Source organism: Protomyctophum parallelum, assembly GCF_964188405.1.
Source record: "Protomyctophum parallelum genome assembly, chromosome: 8".
Taxonomy (NCBI): domain Eukaryota; kingdom Metazoa; phylum Chordata; class Actinopteri; order Myctophiformes; family Myctophidae; genus Protomyctophum; species Protomyctophum parallelum.
In genome coordinates, this window is record NC_139703.1 from 48,773,442 (window position 1) to 48,788,136 (window position 14,695).

Sequence of the window (14,695 nt, forward strand, 5' to 3'; positions counted from 1 at the left end):
TGTCATACCCATAGTGTGGCTGATGGAATTTTATAGTATTCAAAGCCGGAATGACTGTGTGTTTAACCCATTCTGAACGGGAACCCATTTTGGTGTTAGCATCATGTTATGCTTTAGCTATTGAAAAATAGCAGATCTACAAGCTCATATCGCGCCACCGAGTGGCGCGATATGAGCTTGTAGGTCTGCTATTTTTGAAAAATCGAAGAGCGACTGACATTTTTAGAATCTGATCTCAGGTCAGAATGGGTTCATCAGACCAGTGTGTGTCCAGTGGAAACCTCGTATGAATCTGATCTCAGGTCAGAATGTGTTTAAGTCACAGCAATGTAATAAAGTCAGAGAACGTCCGCTGCCTGGAGACATCCCTAGGGGTGACCAACAGCTGTACAGCGATCATCCGTGCAGATATTATGCGCAGTCTCTGCCGATCACCACGACATCTGCTAAGCTTTCCTAATTCTTACAAAAGAGAAATATTCTGAAGATCAGTGAATCGGCCGCCTGGACAGAGGGCTGGCGTAGACGTCCGGGGCAACTAGGCTGCTAATCCAACCTGACAGCGTGTCACAGGCTCGAATCCCGAGCCAACCTTTGAAAAGTCCCATCCATCTCCCCATTTCCTGTCAGTATACTGTGCTATAAATAAATAAATAAAAGCTCAAAAACAACTCTTACTTTTTTTTTTTAATCTACACAAACAACCTACACACATGATCGCCGTGAATGCTCATAGTTACCTCCGCTGCTGGTAAAACAAAAACATTATCAATATTTTAAGAAATATGTACCGTAGGATACCAATGAATATCACGACATTCATTGGGTATCGTGATATTAACAATATTGTTACATCATTAACCCATTCTGACCGGGCACCCATTTTGGTGTCGGCATCATGTTATGCTTTAGCTATTGAAAAATAGCAGATCTACAAGCTCATATCGCGCCACCGAGTGGCGCGATACGAGCTTGTAGGTCTGCTATTTTTGAAAAATCGAAGAACGACTGACATTTTTAGAATCTGATCTCAGGTCAGAATGGGTTCGTCAGACCAGCGTGTGTCTGGTGGAAACCTCGTATGAATCTGATCTCAGGTCAGAATGGGTTAATACAAGCACAGACACTGAGGCTCTGCATGTGTACAGGAAAATCTGTCTCCATTTTTGGTGTGTGCCGCACGATGCTGCACGTGCATGGGTGTGCGGCGCACGACCGCGTGTGTAAATGACAGACATTCTTTCGTCATTTCCTCAGCCAGTATAAACTTTACAAACTGTCTAATCACCTTGCAACAGTCTTTCTTACTCTTCCCCTCTCTCTCTCTCCCCAATTCAATTCAGCATACTTTATACAGTAGGTGAGACAAAGGCGACATTTGTAATGGAAAAAGCATCGATAAACAAATGATCGTGATCATTAAAAAACATCCGATGATGAAAACAAAATAGACATCTAAAATAGGTTAAGTGTCAAGACATTATTTGTTTATGTTTAGTGATGAAACTAACAGGTCACGAGTCAAACCGGTAGTAGCGGGAATCACCCTCACACTACATTTCCAGTGAAGGTACAGTGAAGCTTTACTCCTCAGGCACATTGTGGCAAAAGCTTCACTGGGTTTGGGTAAAGCTATTACCGCAGTGAGGACAAAGCTTCCAAAACATTATTGTCAATGAACATTTCTCAACGCCTCCAACAACAAATGAAAAAGGCTTAGCTGTGGATGATAGAGGAAAAGAAATGAGCATGGAAACAATGAGCTAATAAATAATAAAATAAAAATTGGTCATTCATGTCCCCATCACTCATAAAAGTAGCTGCATTTTGTCTACAATTAAGTATTATTTGTTCCATTGAACCTTTTTTTCTCCCACTCTACCCGTCTCTTCTCACAGAATACTACAAAAGGATGGAGCACGAAAAAAGAAAAATCACCCTGCTTTACAGCTGTCCTGAACAACTGTGACAAAAAAAGCTTCCTAATCAGTTTTTATTACTATTTGAAGGTTTAATGTCAGTGTGGCAACAGAGTATTTGGTTTGGAACAGACCCATCTTGTCTCTTTCTGTCATAGTGACATTGTCCAGCATCAGATCATGTGTCCCTATCCAAATCAGGTTCTCCAATAGCCTCTTCAGTTATTTTATTTTTAACAGTCATAATAGTAGTTCATAGTTAACAGACATAATAGTAGTTCATAGTGACATATTGACTTGCAGCTTTCTATGCAATTCTATCAAATATACTTTTTGTGAGAATTATTCGTCAATTGTGGAAATAAGGAATGTCTATCCGTTTGTGTGGCACAATGACTTAATTTGGAGAAGAATGAAAAGAAAAGCGACACGTGCATTTGCAATGGGTTCCAATTAGGATAGTGCGGATGATTTTCAGGGTTAAAACCGGACCGAACCATTAACTGATTTTGACCACTTTTCTGTCGGGTCGGCTCAGAGTAATTCCCTTCTCCGATAGTTGTTGTTGTTTGTGATTTTGTTTGATGTGTAAAACTATAGCATCCGATTCCACATCCTGCGGTACAACAGTACAGCGCTGTACCACCAACTACACACACAGTCTCACACACACACACACACACACACACACACACAACCTCAAGTCACCTACAGAACCATGATCCACGGCGCAGTCCTACATTATGTTGATTCCCAACAAAGCCTGGGGCAACAATGTTAATCACATGCGTCATATTGCTTAGAAGTTGGATTTAATGTCATCTAAGTAAATATGATGTCGTTAGCAAGGGTTGCTTTTGTAGGCCATTTATAACCAGCATGTCTCATAATGACATTTACTGGTTCGATCAGTCCACATAAAATCAAACTGGTTAAAGCTTTTGTTTTTAACCATAGTGATAGGGTATTAAATTTATGCTGAAAATAAGAACATCTTGTTGAGCAAAAGGTGTTCTTATTTTATGTTGTGTGGGTGTTGTAAATTGTTTGTCAGTGTTTTAATTAAAACTATAAAACACTGGAGCTGAGTGTGGACTTCTTTTTCTTCACTGTATTTAACCTTTTGTCCAGCACCAGCAAGGGACTGGATGTGGGAAACCCACTTGTTTCTAAACTGAGCAAAAGGTGTTATCATAAACCTTTGTATGCTACAGAGCTTATTTGCTTAATCTGATTACATTTTTGCATTGGGTTTTGGATATATTAAGCCCAATATAGCCAAAACCCAATGCAATGCAAACATTCAATCAGAAAGGTGCAGTGCGGCCCAGGCCGTAGCGTAACGGTCTGGGCACCGGACTGGTAATCCAGTCGCAGTGTGCCGCGGGTTCGACTCCCGAGCCCGACACGGCCTTTACTGCATGTCATCCCCCCATCTCTCTCCCGTTTCCTGTCAGCCTACTATCTGTCCCTTAAAAAATCAATAAAAGGCGTAAGCCGCAAAAAAATATCTTAAAAAAAAAAAAGAAAGGTGCAGTGCAGTGGTATTCCCATGGCAGTCGGCAGAGGTAACTTCCAGATGGCCAAGCCAACAAGAAGAGAAGACGTCATCTAGCCCATTCCTAGGAGTGATTTCTGATGCTTGATAAATACGGACCATGAACTAAGACACACCTTAATCAAACACTGCGTCACCAACACATTCCACGTACCACAGTACACACACTAACACGTACCACAGTACACACACTAGATTATACCCCCATCAAAAGCAAACTAAATCCCACACACAGCCTAAATCGCTTGCACTTTGAATCACACAACTCAAATCACTATAGCGCTGCCCACTAAATCACATAGGCTGCACTGTAGAATTATCAATCAACACAGTCCCTAGACATAACTAGAACACATTATGCTCAACACTAGTGTTCTGCCTACACCTGTAGCCTGACTCACTATAGGTAGAGCACGTGTGTGTGTGTATTATGTGCACACACAATTTTCAATTAATTGTGCAGCTTTTTTGCAGCTGTGTAGACTAGTACTACAGTGTGTGTTTGTAGGTAAATAGAGTAATATATACCGGTACATACAATAGTATACACAGTTACACACACACCCATACAAATATTAACAGACATGTTACTGTAGTTACTTTGTTCACAAATTAATGCAATTGAAAAAACATTCTGGTGTGTCAATCAGTCAAATAAATATATCTGATTGTGATTATATCTCCGACAATGGTAAATGGTGCATTTATATAGCGCCTTTATCCAGGGAGCTTTACATAGATTGTGCATCACACACACACACACACACACACACAAAGGTGGAAACCATGCAAGGCACCAACCAGCACATCAGGAGCAATTAGGGGTTCAGTGTCTTGCTCAAGGACACTTCAACACTAACTAACCGGGTTCGAACATCCAGCCACTCTACCCCTGAGCCGCCACCGCCCCTGCAAACATGCATTAATGTTGGTGACCAGATTAAGGTTGGCAAACATGCGTTAAGGTTGGCCAACATGCGCTGCTCCGTGCTTGCGGTTATGGTTAGGTTAGGGTTTGAGGTAGCCCTCCAAGCAGAACCCAATGGTACTGAAGTTTCTGACATTTTTGACGACACAGACCATGGGGTCCTGTTGCAGCAGTATCCTGCCACCTGGTACGCGGACATACATAAAACATAAACACCGTGTTAACGGCCTGTCTGCGCTCTTTGACGACTTTTTTTCGTGTGAGGGCTTCTGAATCTGTGAACTATAAGTACCTATACATGCCGCTGCGAATATCTCCTGTGGCGCGGAAGCTGTTAAGTATTTTTAATCTTTGTTTGACCGATTTGGTCGCTTTGATTCTTCTCTTCCTTCCTTGTTTATTGACACCTCTTTGTACCGCCTATCTGGCTAGCTAGTGGCGCTATAGCTATGACAGAGCAGATCAGAGGCACGGACGTAGCCGCACAAGCCAACCGCACACCGGGATGCGGTACAATAAACGGTAAACAAACAAGAAGAAATAAAGCGACCAAATCGGTCAAACAAAGATTAAAAATACTTAACGGCTTCCGCGCCACAGGAGATATTCGCAGCGGTTTGTATAGGTACTTATAGTTCACGATTTCAGAAGCCCTCAAAGGAAAACAGGCCGTCAAACGGCGCAGATACGATGTTAGTGAGCATTTATGTCCGCGTTCCAAAATTCCCATACGAAAATATAAATATGAACAGGGACCCTACACAAAGCGACATCAAAATTTCAGAAAAGCTTTATGGAGGGTTCCGAGAGGGGCTAGGTTTGAGGTAGGTTGTCGTTGTCGGACCAATAGTACGTATGTCGAAACTAAAGCCTGTACCCCTACAGGACAGTGAAGAAATTCATTAACAACAACACTGTGTGTACTATGTAGACACATTCACAAAAGTCACACACACACAGACAACAACAGAGACATAGATCAGAGTCAGACACCATCACTACACTGCATAGTACACACACATGCATGCACAGGAAAGCATACAGGCTTAGACTTGCAGCTACTGTAGCATGTACCTCATGATAACACTGTAACACACAGATATGCACATGCTGTGTGTGACACAAGTGTGTCTTGCCTAACATTGGTTTTGAGACATTCTGTTACAACTACTTCCTTCACAATGTTTAAACCTGCAAAATGCTAACTGGTTGACTGATTAACTGACAGGTTGCCTTGCTACTGTAACGCACGCACGCACGCACACACACACACACACAAGATTAACAGCCACTTAAATGATTCTAACGGTATCTTCTAGTGTTGGTCACAAGGTGCTGTCCGGTACAACCAGTCTTCTACTGTAGCTCAATGGGAGCACTCCGGTACAAACAGTCTTCTATTGTTGGTTCATGATGAGAGTGATCAAGTATAAACAGTCTTCTATTGTTGGTCAATGGGAACTGTCCAAATGAGTACAAAACGGTCTTCTACCGGTGGTTTCTGGAAGGCTGCCTGCTATAGTCTCCTATAGTTGTCGCTTACTGGGAGCTGTCCAGTACAACCATATAGTCTTCCGCCAGTAGAAGGAAATTATGTGTTTTGAGTGAGAATGAGTGGGTGGGTGTGTTTGTTCACCTGTACTGGACAGGAAAGGATGATACTTCAATACATGACCAAGAAACTTCACACACACACACACACACACACACACAAACCCAACCATACCACCCCCCCCCCCACACACACACACACACATAACCAAGCAAGCACACACCAATTACCCAATGCAGATACAAAGACAATGACATTAGGCCAAAAAATACTGTACTTGCATAACACACATACAGAAGGTATTTCAGAGAGAGAGAGTGAGTGTGTATCACGTGTGCATGCGTGAGAAGAAGGCAATCCCTCTGGTCCCTCCTGTTTGACCTGTTCCACACATACACTCAAAACACACCAAGATGCATTCACTGGCAACGTACATGTGTCTTGGGGAATGGACAGGGGTATGATGATGATATAAATTAATGTCTGTAGGAGCTGCTTCAGATGTTAGAGCTGAGGGGTTAAAGGGAGGATGTACCACCCCCCCCCCCCCCCAACACACACATGTCTGCCAGTGAGTGCCAGTGTGTCGTCCCTTCCGTTTATGCCCAACTTCGCCTGTTCGTTCGTGTCCTGTCTGTGTATCCTGGCACTCTTCTGCAATCTAAGAAGGTATTTCCTACATAGTGAAACTCGTTAAATAAGTTTGAGTCTCACTTTCAGATCAGTCACACTGCATCATCACATCAAACCCCTGCCACACTGACAAAAACAAAACATCACAAAAACTCCCAGTTTGTATATATATTCTACATTCCTCACCTTGCCAGTCTTGTGGTCGAACCAGACGAGGGCATGGTTACGGGACAAAACCTTGCAGTCGAAGGTGGCGTTGTTTTGCGCCGGGCGGCAGCGGGCCACAGAGCGCCCGATCTTGACCGGTTCATCCAGGTAGACATGTCTCTCCTGGAATGGGTGTGAGTTAGGCCGACACGCGAAGACGGCCAGGGCAGAAGGCATGGATGATGGCTTCAGAGTCGCGCTACTCCAACCAGAGACGAAGGGCAGGCTTTCCGGATCCAGTGTGGCGGGCTTGGGTTTCCAATAGTCCAACCAAAAAAATCTACAAAACTCCACGGTAACCGACCTGTATGTGTCGGCTAGTTCTGGAATATTTTATTCCCAGGGAATTTATTTAGGCACTAACTACTGTACATCTTAATTCTCGAACTGTGCAGAGCCTGCATTTGCAGTGCTTATCACCTTGGACTCAACAATACTTCTGAACACAATCTAACATGTATAACGAACACATAAAGACATTCTGCTGACTGGCTGTCTATCTGAGCTACATAACGCCATGTTATATGACAGCCGGCTATGTACAGATCAAGATGCCATGTGTCAAGACAGCCATGACTGAGGAGAAGGGCGCTGACAGCCTCCCACGTCCATCAAAACCAGTCCAACGTTGGGAACTCCAGTCAACTCAAGTCATTCGGTTCAGTCAGTGCAACACAGCCCTTTTAGCCCATGAGGATAGCAACTAGGACGAATTGATCTGCCTCAATCACATTGATAAGATTATGTAGAATAATATTTTTTGTGATCATCAACCCAGGTCACCAAAGAAGGCAGCAGGAGCAGTCTGCCAAACTATAACTGGTTTGTATTGGCTTTCAGTGAGCTAATAGTAGCCACACACCCTCAATATTTATAACCCACTAGCCGATGGCTAATCTGTCCCCTGTTAATCTACTTGCCATCTCACAACATAATACATTGTCAGTGACCTTGTTGGCTTTGATAAAAGGCAAACCTCAGCCTGCTAACCACCACTCCCTTTACAAAACACACCTACAACCTAACAACCTGGATAACGTTAGCTAGCAAGCTAGGGTCGTTAAACCACTAAATCAACCACGAAGCCGCTGCCTGAGCCATTGGGGACTTTGGGTGGCAGCTATTCACGGTTAAATAACTACCAGGTGGCTTGCTATTAAACACGACTTGGCCTGACTGAATATGTGGGGATTAACGGACCCTCTTCTGCCAAGCTAACTGGCTACTGTGACGTCGGGTCGTCGGCTAGGCTAATGCTAGGCTAATGAGTGCTGACAAAACTTGTCAACCTGCAGACCCTCACAGATTACTTATTGGCCATTCTCATCCAGTTGGCGCAAAAATAATGCAGGTTGAATGTGATCCATCTCTTCTGAAACCCTACGCGGAAAGTGAGAAAAGGAGAGAACAGTAGTTAGTGTGTGTGTACTAGCTGTGTGGGCTAAAAGGACCCGGCTAACTGACAGAAACAGTCGCGGAAAATGAGTAGAGTTTCTCGGCTTGCGGCTTCAACACGCAGCCGCCTGCCTGGTACAAATTATGTCACGATTAAAAGCCTCATATTGACGTCGTGTTGTTGGTGGTGATCTTTAAGTCTTGGTTGTAAAAAATACGCGTTTTACCCGGGTTAGTTTTGGAGTTATACTCAAGTTGTCGCCTTTCCACTGTGTGGTGGTGGTGCTGTTGCTGGAAGGAATTTGGAAGAAGTTATCCTCCTCCGCAAGTCTGGTCCGCCATACTGGAACACACACAGACAGACAGCTGTTACACGCTCACTGTTGACCTATCGAATTCCGCGACTCGCGACTTCAGCTTAATTCTATTTACAAATAAAGTAAAAAATGTCAAAGTAAACTTAAGCACAATACAAATAAAACAATGAATGTGCAATAGCACAATGAAGGGAACATGTTAATAACACTTAACAGGGATTTGAGCACGAAAAGCAGCATTGTGAACTAAATAAGTTGTGAAATAACTAAAATAAAGACATGGACATTTAAATGAACAAAGGCTTAGTTAGGATAAGTGACAGTCCTATACAAAAAAAAATCAAAATCTATCGATTTAACATCAGAAAATAAGCGTTACACATTAGCAGTTGTGTAAATGTAGGATTGTGGAAGTGTTGGCAGGCGGCGGACTCCTGGGTCGCTGCCCTCTGTGCCCCCTTCCTCTCCTCCTATAGCTTTGCCTTGGGTTGGCTCCCCACAGTGTCAGTGAGCTTGCTTGGTGCCTGACAAAGTGCCCATGCTGCTATGCACTGTCCGGCTGTAACCCTCCCGCGCACTCAGATCAGCCAACGCAGGGAAGCTGGAAGTACCCTCACTAAAAACGCCGGGACAACAACGCTCCACACGTCCCAAACTCTTCTCCCTTCTGGCTCCAAAACTGTGGAATGCACTTCCCATTGCAGTCAGAACTGCAGCATCACTCCCAATCTTCCGCCGTAGTCTGAAAACCCACCTTTTCAGACTCCATCATGGCCCATGGGCCATAGCACTTACCCTACCCCCTTAGATAGCATTTCTGTAGACTTAGATAGCATTTGATACAGACTTATAGCATGTTATGTAGACGGCACTATAATTGCATTGTATATAGTCATAGCACGCCATAGTACAGATGTATAGCATAGTAGTATAGATATATAGTTTATATGTATAGTCTCATAATATAGATATTCCACTGTTACTTTCTTAGCTTACGCATGTTTCATGATAAATGCTTTTTTGTGATGTATTCCCATGCTTTTTGTTCTTGCTTAATGTAAGTCGCTCTGGATTAAGAGCGTCTGCTAAATGCCTAAATTGTAAATTGTAGCTGGCTGTGACCCACGGCAGTCCATCCCCAACTCCACCTTTCCATCTAGTGTTGAGAAGGAAGGAGGGTCATCTGCTCAGCTGCCACCACCAGCGTCTAGACTCCAATGCTCCAATGGGGGGTTCTCCCTATTAAAAGCTAATATTATTCAATAAATGCAATTGGAGTCTAATCCCCAAAATAATGCTCTGCCATAATTTTGCCTTTGCCATTTTGCTAAACTGCTGCCAAAATCTTTCCAATAAACATTTGCTTATTCCATATTGGTGTGTTCTCTCCTTTATTGAACCATTCATACCATTCTTACACCATCTATCGTCTTAGCTCATACAGTCAGCAGCACTGATTGTACTGTAGCCAAACAGCTATACCTCTTGAGGTTGAGGATACCTCTTGTCAGGTGCCCTCCGGACCTTCATGATTTCACAGGGTAAATTAAGAAACCTGCTCATTAATCGTGATGCTTTTAGAATCAGAATCAGAAGTCTTTATTGCCATGACATGTAAACATGTTAGAATTTGGTTTGGTGGGACAGCAGAGTACAGTTACAACATTAGGACAGGTGCGAAACAGGACAAGACAGTGCAAAAACAACAGCACAAGTCAGACCCTCCACTCTACTGTCGGGCCTTCACAGTCTTTAAAGATTGTGGCCTGGGTGTGCAGGGTCAGCCATGATCTTCCTGGCCCTCCTGAAAGCCCTGCTTCTAACCAGAGCCTCAAGGAGGGGGGGGGGGGGGGGGGCAAAGGGCAGCCAATCACCCTCTCTTAATAGTCATTGTGTTCTTGTCTTCTGCCCCTCACTGTATAGTCGACTACAGACTACAGATACAGGCTTTATACACATTGGTGTAAACAAGGTGTCTTATTGTGTTATTGGGCCTGATTCACGATGAAAGCGTTCACTGTTGGTTCCACTCCATGACACTTTCCTTCCAGTATCCTCCTCAGAGCCACTATCTTCCCGACTGCTGTGCACTTGGGGCACACAACCCCAACAGCATAGTAGTCTAGCCTATTTGGAAAGGTAACAAGACTACTCTCTAACTCGCCCTGTTTCTGTTTTCCTCCCAGAATTTTCCCCAGTGAGGGGTGGGAGAGGCTGGACAGCAGACGGCTGGACTTTGAATTTCTCTAACTATAAACTTTCATGACAGCAGAATTAACAGCCTAAGTACAAATATAATTTATGAAAAGCTACTACAGTGAAGTCTGTTCACAGAAGTTGTTGTAGGTTATGTGGGGATTTAATATCTGACGAGGTACCATTTGAGGGGGCAAAACCTTACATATACTAAATAATACTAAATTGTTTATAGGTTCAATATAAGTCAAATAATATAGCCTTTCCACAGGAGTATCTTTTTATATTTTTCCAAAAAGAATACAAACAGCCAATAGCATATTACAAAGTTATCCCCCTCACTGGGGAAGATTCCGGGAGGAAAAACGGGCAAGCACCGGGGCGAGTACTGTAGTCCAGTATTCTTTGGAAAGGGGGGGGGGGGGGGGGTAAGGGTAATGTCATGGCCCTGCATACTGTATTGTCAACATGGCATCAGCGCAGTGGGGCTGCATGCTAAGTTAAGTTTATAAGGTGGGTTGCTAGGAGTTCTAGTTATTATGGCTTTGATGTAGAAGTGGGCATAGAAACTACATCCAAACTACGTCCATTCACCAAACGCGACATCAGAGAACCCATTGAAACTGGGTTCCCTATTGTGCATTTGGTTAGGCTATTAGCTCACAACTGGTTTGTGCACGTACACGTACTTCAATTGAATATTGGTTGAAGCACTTCCCAGACCAGGCTGCGAAAGAGGAAATTCATTGCCAACGTCCCTCTAGTCTACAATGTTTGTATGTTGTACAGGTGCTATTTTTTAGTACAGTATAATGTGTGTTTGGTTTTATATCTGCATTGGGTAATTGGTGTGTGTTTGGTTAATTTTATTAAATTAAATGTATTAAAAAAATGTTTTACAAACATGTTAAACATAAACAACCCCTATATTATGTAGGCAGGACCATGCCACATCACTATGACTCAGACATAACCATAAACAAAGTTGATACGGCCTATATGTCAATACAACTCCATAAACATTAAAACGAACTATTTTTTATAAAGTGTCGACCATCTATTCTACAGTATATGGAATATGGTCTTGTCAGGAGGATATATGACAAGTTTGACAACCCATACCATATACACCATACACCATCATATACCAGGTCAAGAAGGGACACTGGAAAATGTAAATGTATAGTTATATCATATTTTATTCAAATCCTATTCATATCATGGACATACAAAATATTTAGGTCCCTGCTTCACCCAATGAAGAGGTCTGAAAAACCCCTGCTGTAGATGAATGCTGAGGAGAATAAAATAGAAAAATCACACCTGTGTGAAGTGAGGGGCTGTTATCATCGTACATCATCCATTCATTGTCAATGGGAATTTAATCTTTGAGTAGGACAGAAATAGCCAATTTGTTCGTCTACATATGACGATATCATACTATAATTAACCGAATGTCTGTCAGTGTGTGTGTGTGTCCCCGTGTGTGTGTCTGTCAGAAACACTGCCGTAACTCCTTAATGCCTGCACCAATCACTCCCAGGTCACACAGGCATTGACCATATGAATATGGAGGGCGTAACGAAGCCCTTTTTTTACAAACGCACCCAGGCGCAGTACTCTTCACGACCACAAGGGGGGGCAAATATCTCACAACGGGTAAGGACTAGTAAATATAAATTCTCCATGTATTGTCAATGGGAATCAATGGGTTTGTGTAAGACGAAAATCTCTATAGCCCAGAATATAGAATATATTGGAAGTGAGCTGCGATGAAGAAGTGAGCAAATTAAGTTAGGCTTTTATAATTACCAGGTGCTACGCCGTGCAGATTTCTGCAATGGGTGTCATCACTTACCTGATGTTTTCTGAGGCTGATTTTGAACTGTCAATTAAGTGGCATTTCTTCCTCAGCCTATAGTGGGAAGGAATAGGCATGCACGGCTTGGGAAGCCGTGGATATGCACGGCTTGGGAAGCCGTGGATATATGCACGGCCATGGGAAGCCGTGGATATGCACGGCTTGGGATACACTGCCATGTCTTCCTTCTCAGAATGCATTTCTTTCATGTGGATTCCAAGGGATTCGATTTCCCAAAAGTTGCGTAACTGATCTGACAGTGCCTGTTCCTCTCCGACGCTGATGTGCATCACTTCAATGTCCACAACTTCAGTTATGATATTTATAGCTGAATATAGGCCCACAAAAACCTGACCTAACTAGGAAACTGTTCCTTTTGCCACAAGTCACCCCGTCACAGTGACCTGCAAGGCTGCATGTAACCTCAAATAGCAGGCAGTGTTCTTATCTCTCAGATAAGCTGCCATTATCTCACATATAGTGCAACATTAAAACAGTGACCTCGTGAAGTCACAGAATTCAATAGGTTTCCAATTTCGGCATAACACTGGACTGGAACACTGCCTCTGCGTTCAGCTGCCTCTTCACCCACACCACATACCATAATAATAGCAACCAACCGGAATTGTTAAAATAATGATAATTATTATTAATAATTATAAATAATAGTATAATTCAGAATATGATCTCTATTCAGTTAATTGCCTACACACAAAGATCATTTTCAGGTGTTGTCAACACATGCACAGGCCTTTTTTATTGTATAAAGTTTGCCTTGTACAAATAAATCAATGCCTAATGAGACTGGTAGGGTAACACTTTATCATAATGGGCAAATTAATACACGTTACGGCTTAATGATTAACTCATACATGAATTAACCATTACTTGCTTGCTGTTAATTAATGATACAGTCACTATACGACTTATTAAAAGTTATATATCATTAGTTAAGAGACATGCATGGTGAGCTTGTTGTAAGCTACAATTTACTTTTTATGGTGGCCCAGCCAACCCTATGCCCAGGTGAGGTGAGTAGGGCTAGCAAGGAAAGTCGGTCGTGCATTGCTCTGTGTTAGGCTGATGGGGGTCTCCCAAGTTGGACTGCATGGCTCATGGGACCCACAGTGAGCCAGTGTGGCAGTGTGGCACGAGGCTCACTGGTCTTAGGGGGACCCCCAGGTGGTCATGGTTATAATTAGTTAATCATTACTTAGGCCTCAATTAATGATTGTCATTCATTAATAAATAATTAATTAACATTGAGTTCTTATAAGCCTTAATTTACGTTTTGACCATTAATTGCGACCATAGGTCGCATTTACTATGAAAACCTGCATTTCCGCGTGTCACGTTACACCTCCATATTATGTGGTCATGCCTCGTGACATCACGCCTCCATCTCCATATATGGAGCTGACCTGTTCAAACATTCCATTTGTTGATCCCTATTCCCTCCCCACCCATCCTTCCTCATCGATGTCTTTTGACCTGTCCATTTAAACTCTAGACGAACCCGCCCCAAAGCTATTAGTGCAGCCACGCCCGGCAGCCGGCGGAAACTAGAGTTCTCAACAGGCCCAATTTAAGGCCCGGCCCTACCTGGGCCCTCATCAAACCTTGTACACTCAAGACACTGCCCCCACTGCCACCCTTAGATCTCCATATATGGAGCTGACCTGTTCTGACATTCCATATGTTGATCTGACCTCATCAAACCCTGTACACGCTCCATATATATGGCCAGTACAGAATTCATTCCATGTTGATCTGACCCCCCATGCCAAAGCGCCAGCCCTCGTCCAGCAGTCTGCTGTGTCACCCAGGCGGATATGTTGATCTGACCCCCCATTCCAAAGTGCCAGGCGCCAGCGCTCGCCCAGCAGTCTGCTGTCACCCAGGCGGAAATCACAATGAATGCAGTCATCATAAAAGTATGGTTTCCTTTAGCTCTGGTCCGTCCATAGCTATAATGCCTTTTTCTAATGCAAAGGCATTAGAGCTACAGTATCAGCTATGGACCAGAGCTAGGTTTCCTTATGCAGAAAAGAGAGTTTAGTTTTCTGCTAAACTGCTGCTTAACTTTCTGATCCACTGCTTAACTTCACACAAGCTTTTGTCCCAATGTT

The 14,695-nt window shown here is 43.2% G+C and overlaps 1 protein-coding gene across 2 annotated transcripts in view; it reads right to left on the reverse strand.

The window, feature by feature from the left end:
* slmapa (sarcolemma associated protein a) overlaps nucleotides 1-8,542 on the reverse strand; it is a 54,363-nt gene extending 45,821 nt beyond the window's left edge. For both annotated transcript variants that reach the window (XM_083772028.1, XM_083772029.1), the window contains exons 1-2: nucleotides 8,420-8,542; nucleotides 6,777-8,177 (exon numbers count right to left, since the gene is read on the reverse strand). In XM_083772028.1, coding sequence (XP_083628154.1) covers nucleotides 6,777-6,974 — 198 coding nt within the window. In that variant the 5' untranslated portion in view covers nucleotides 6,975-8,177; nucleotides 8,420-8,542. The remainder of the gene's footprint in view (nucleotides 1-6,776; nucleotides 8,178-8,419) is intronic.
* Between the last annotated feature and the right edge of the window lie 6,153 nt (nucleotides 8,543-14,695).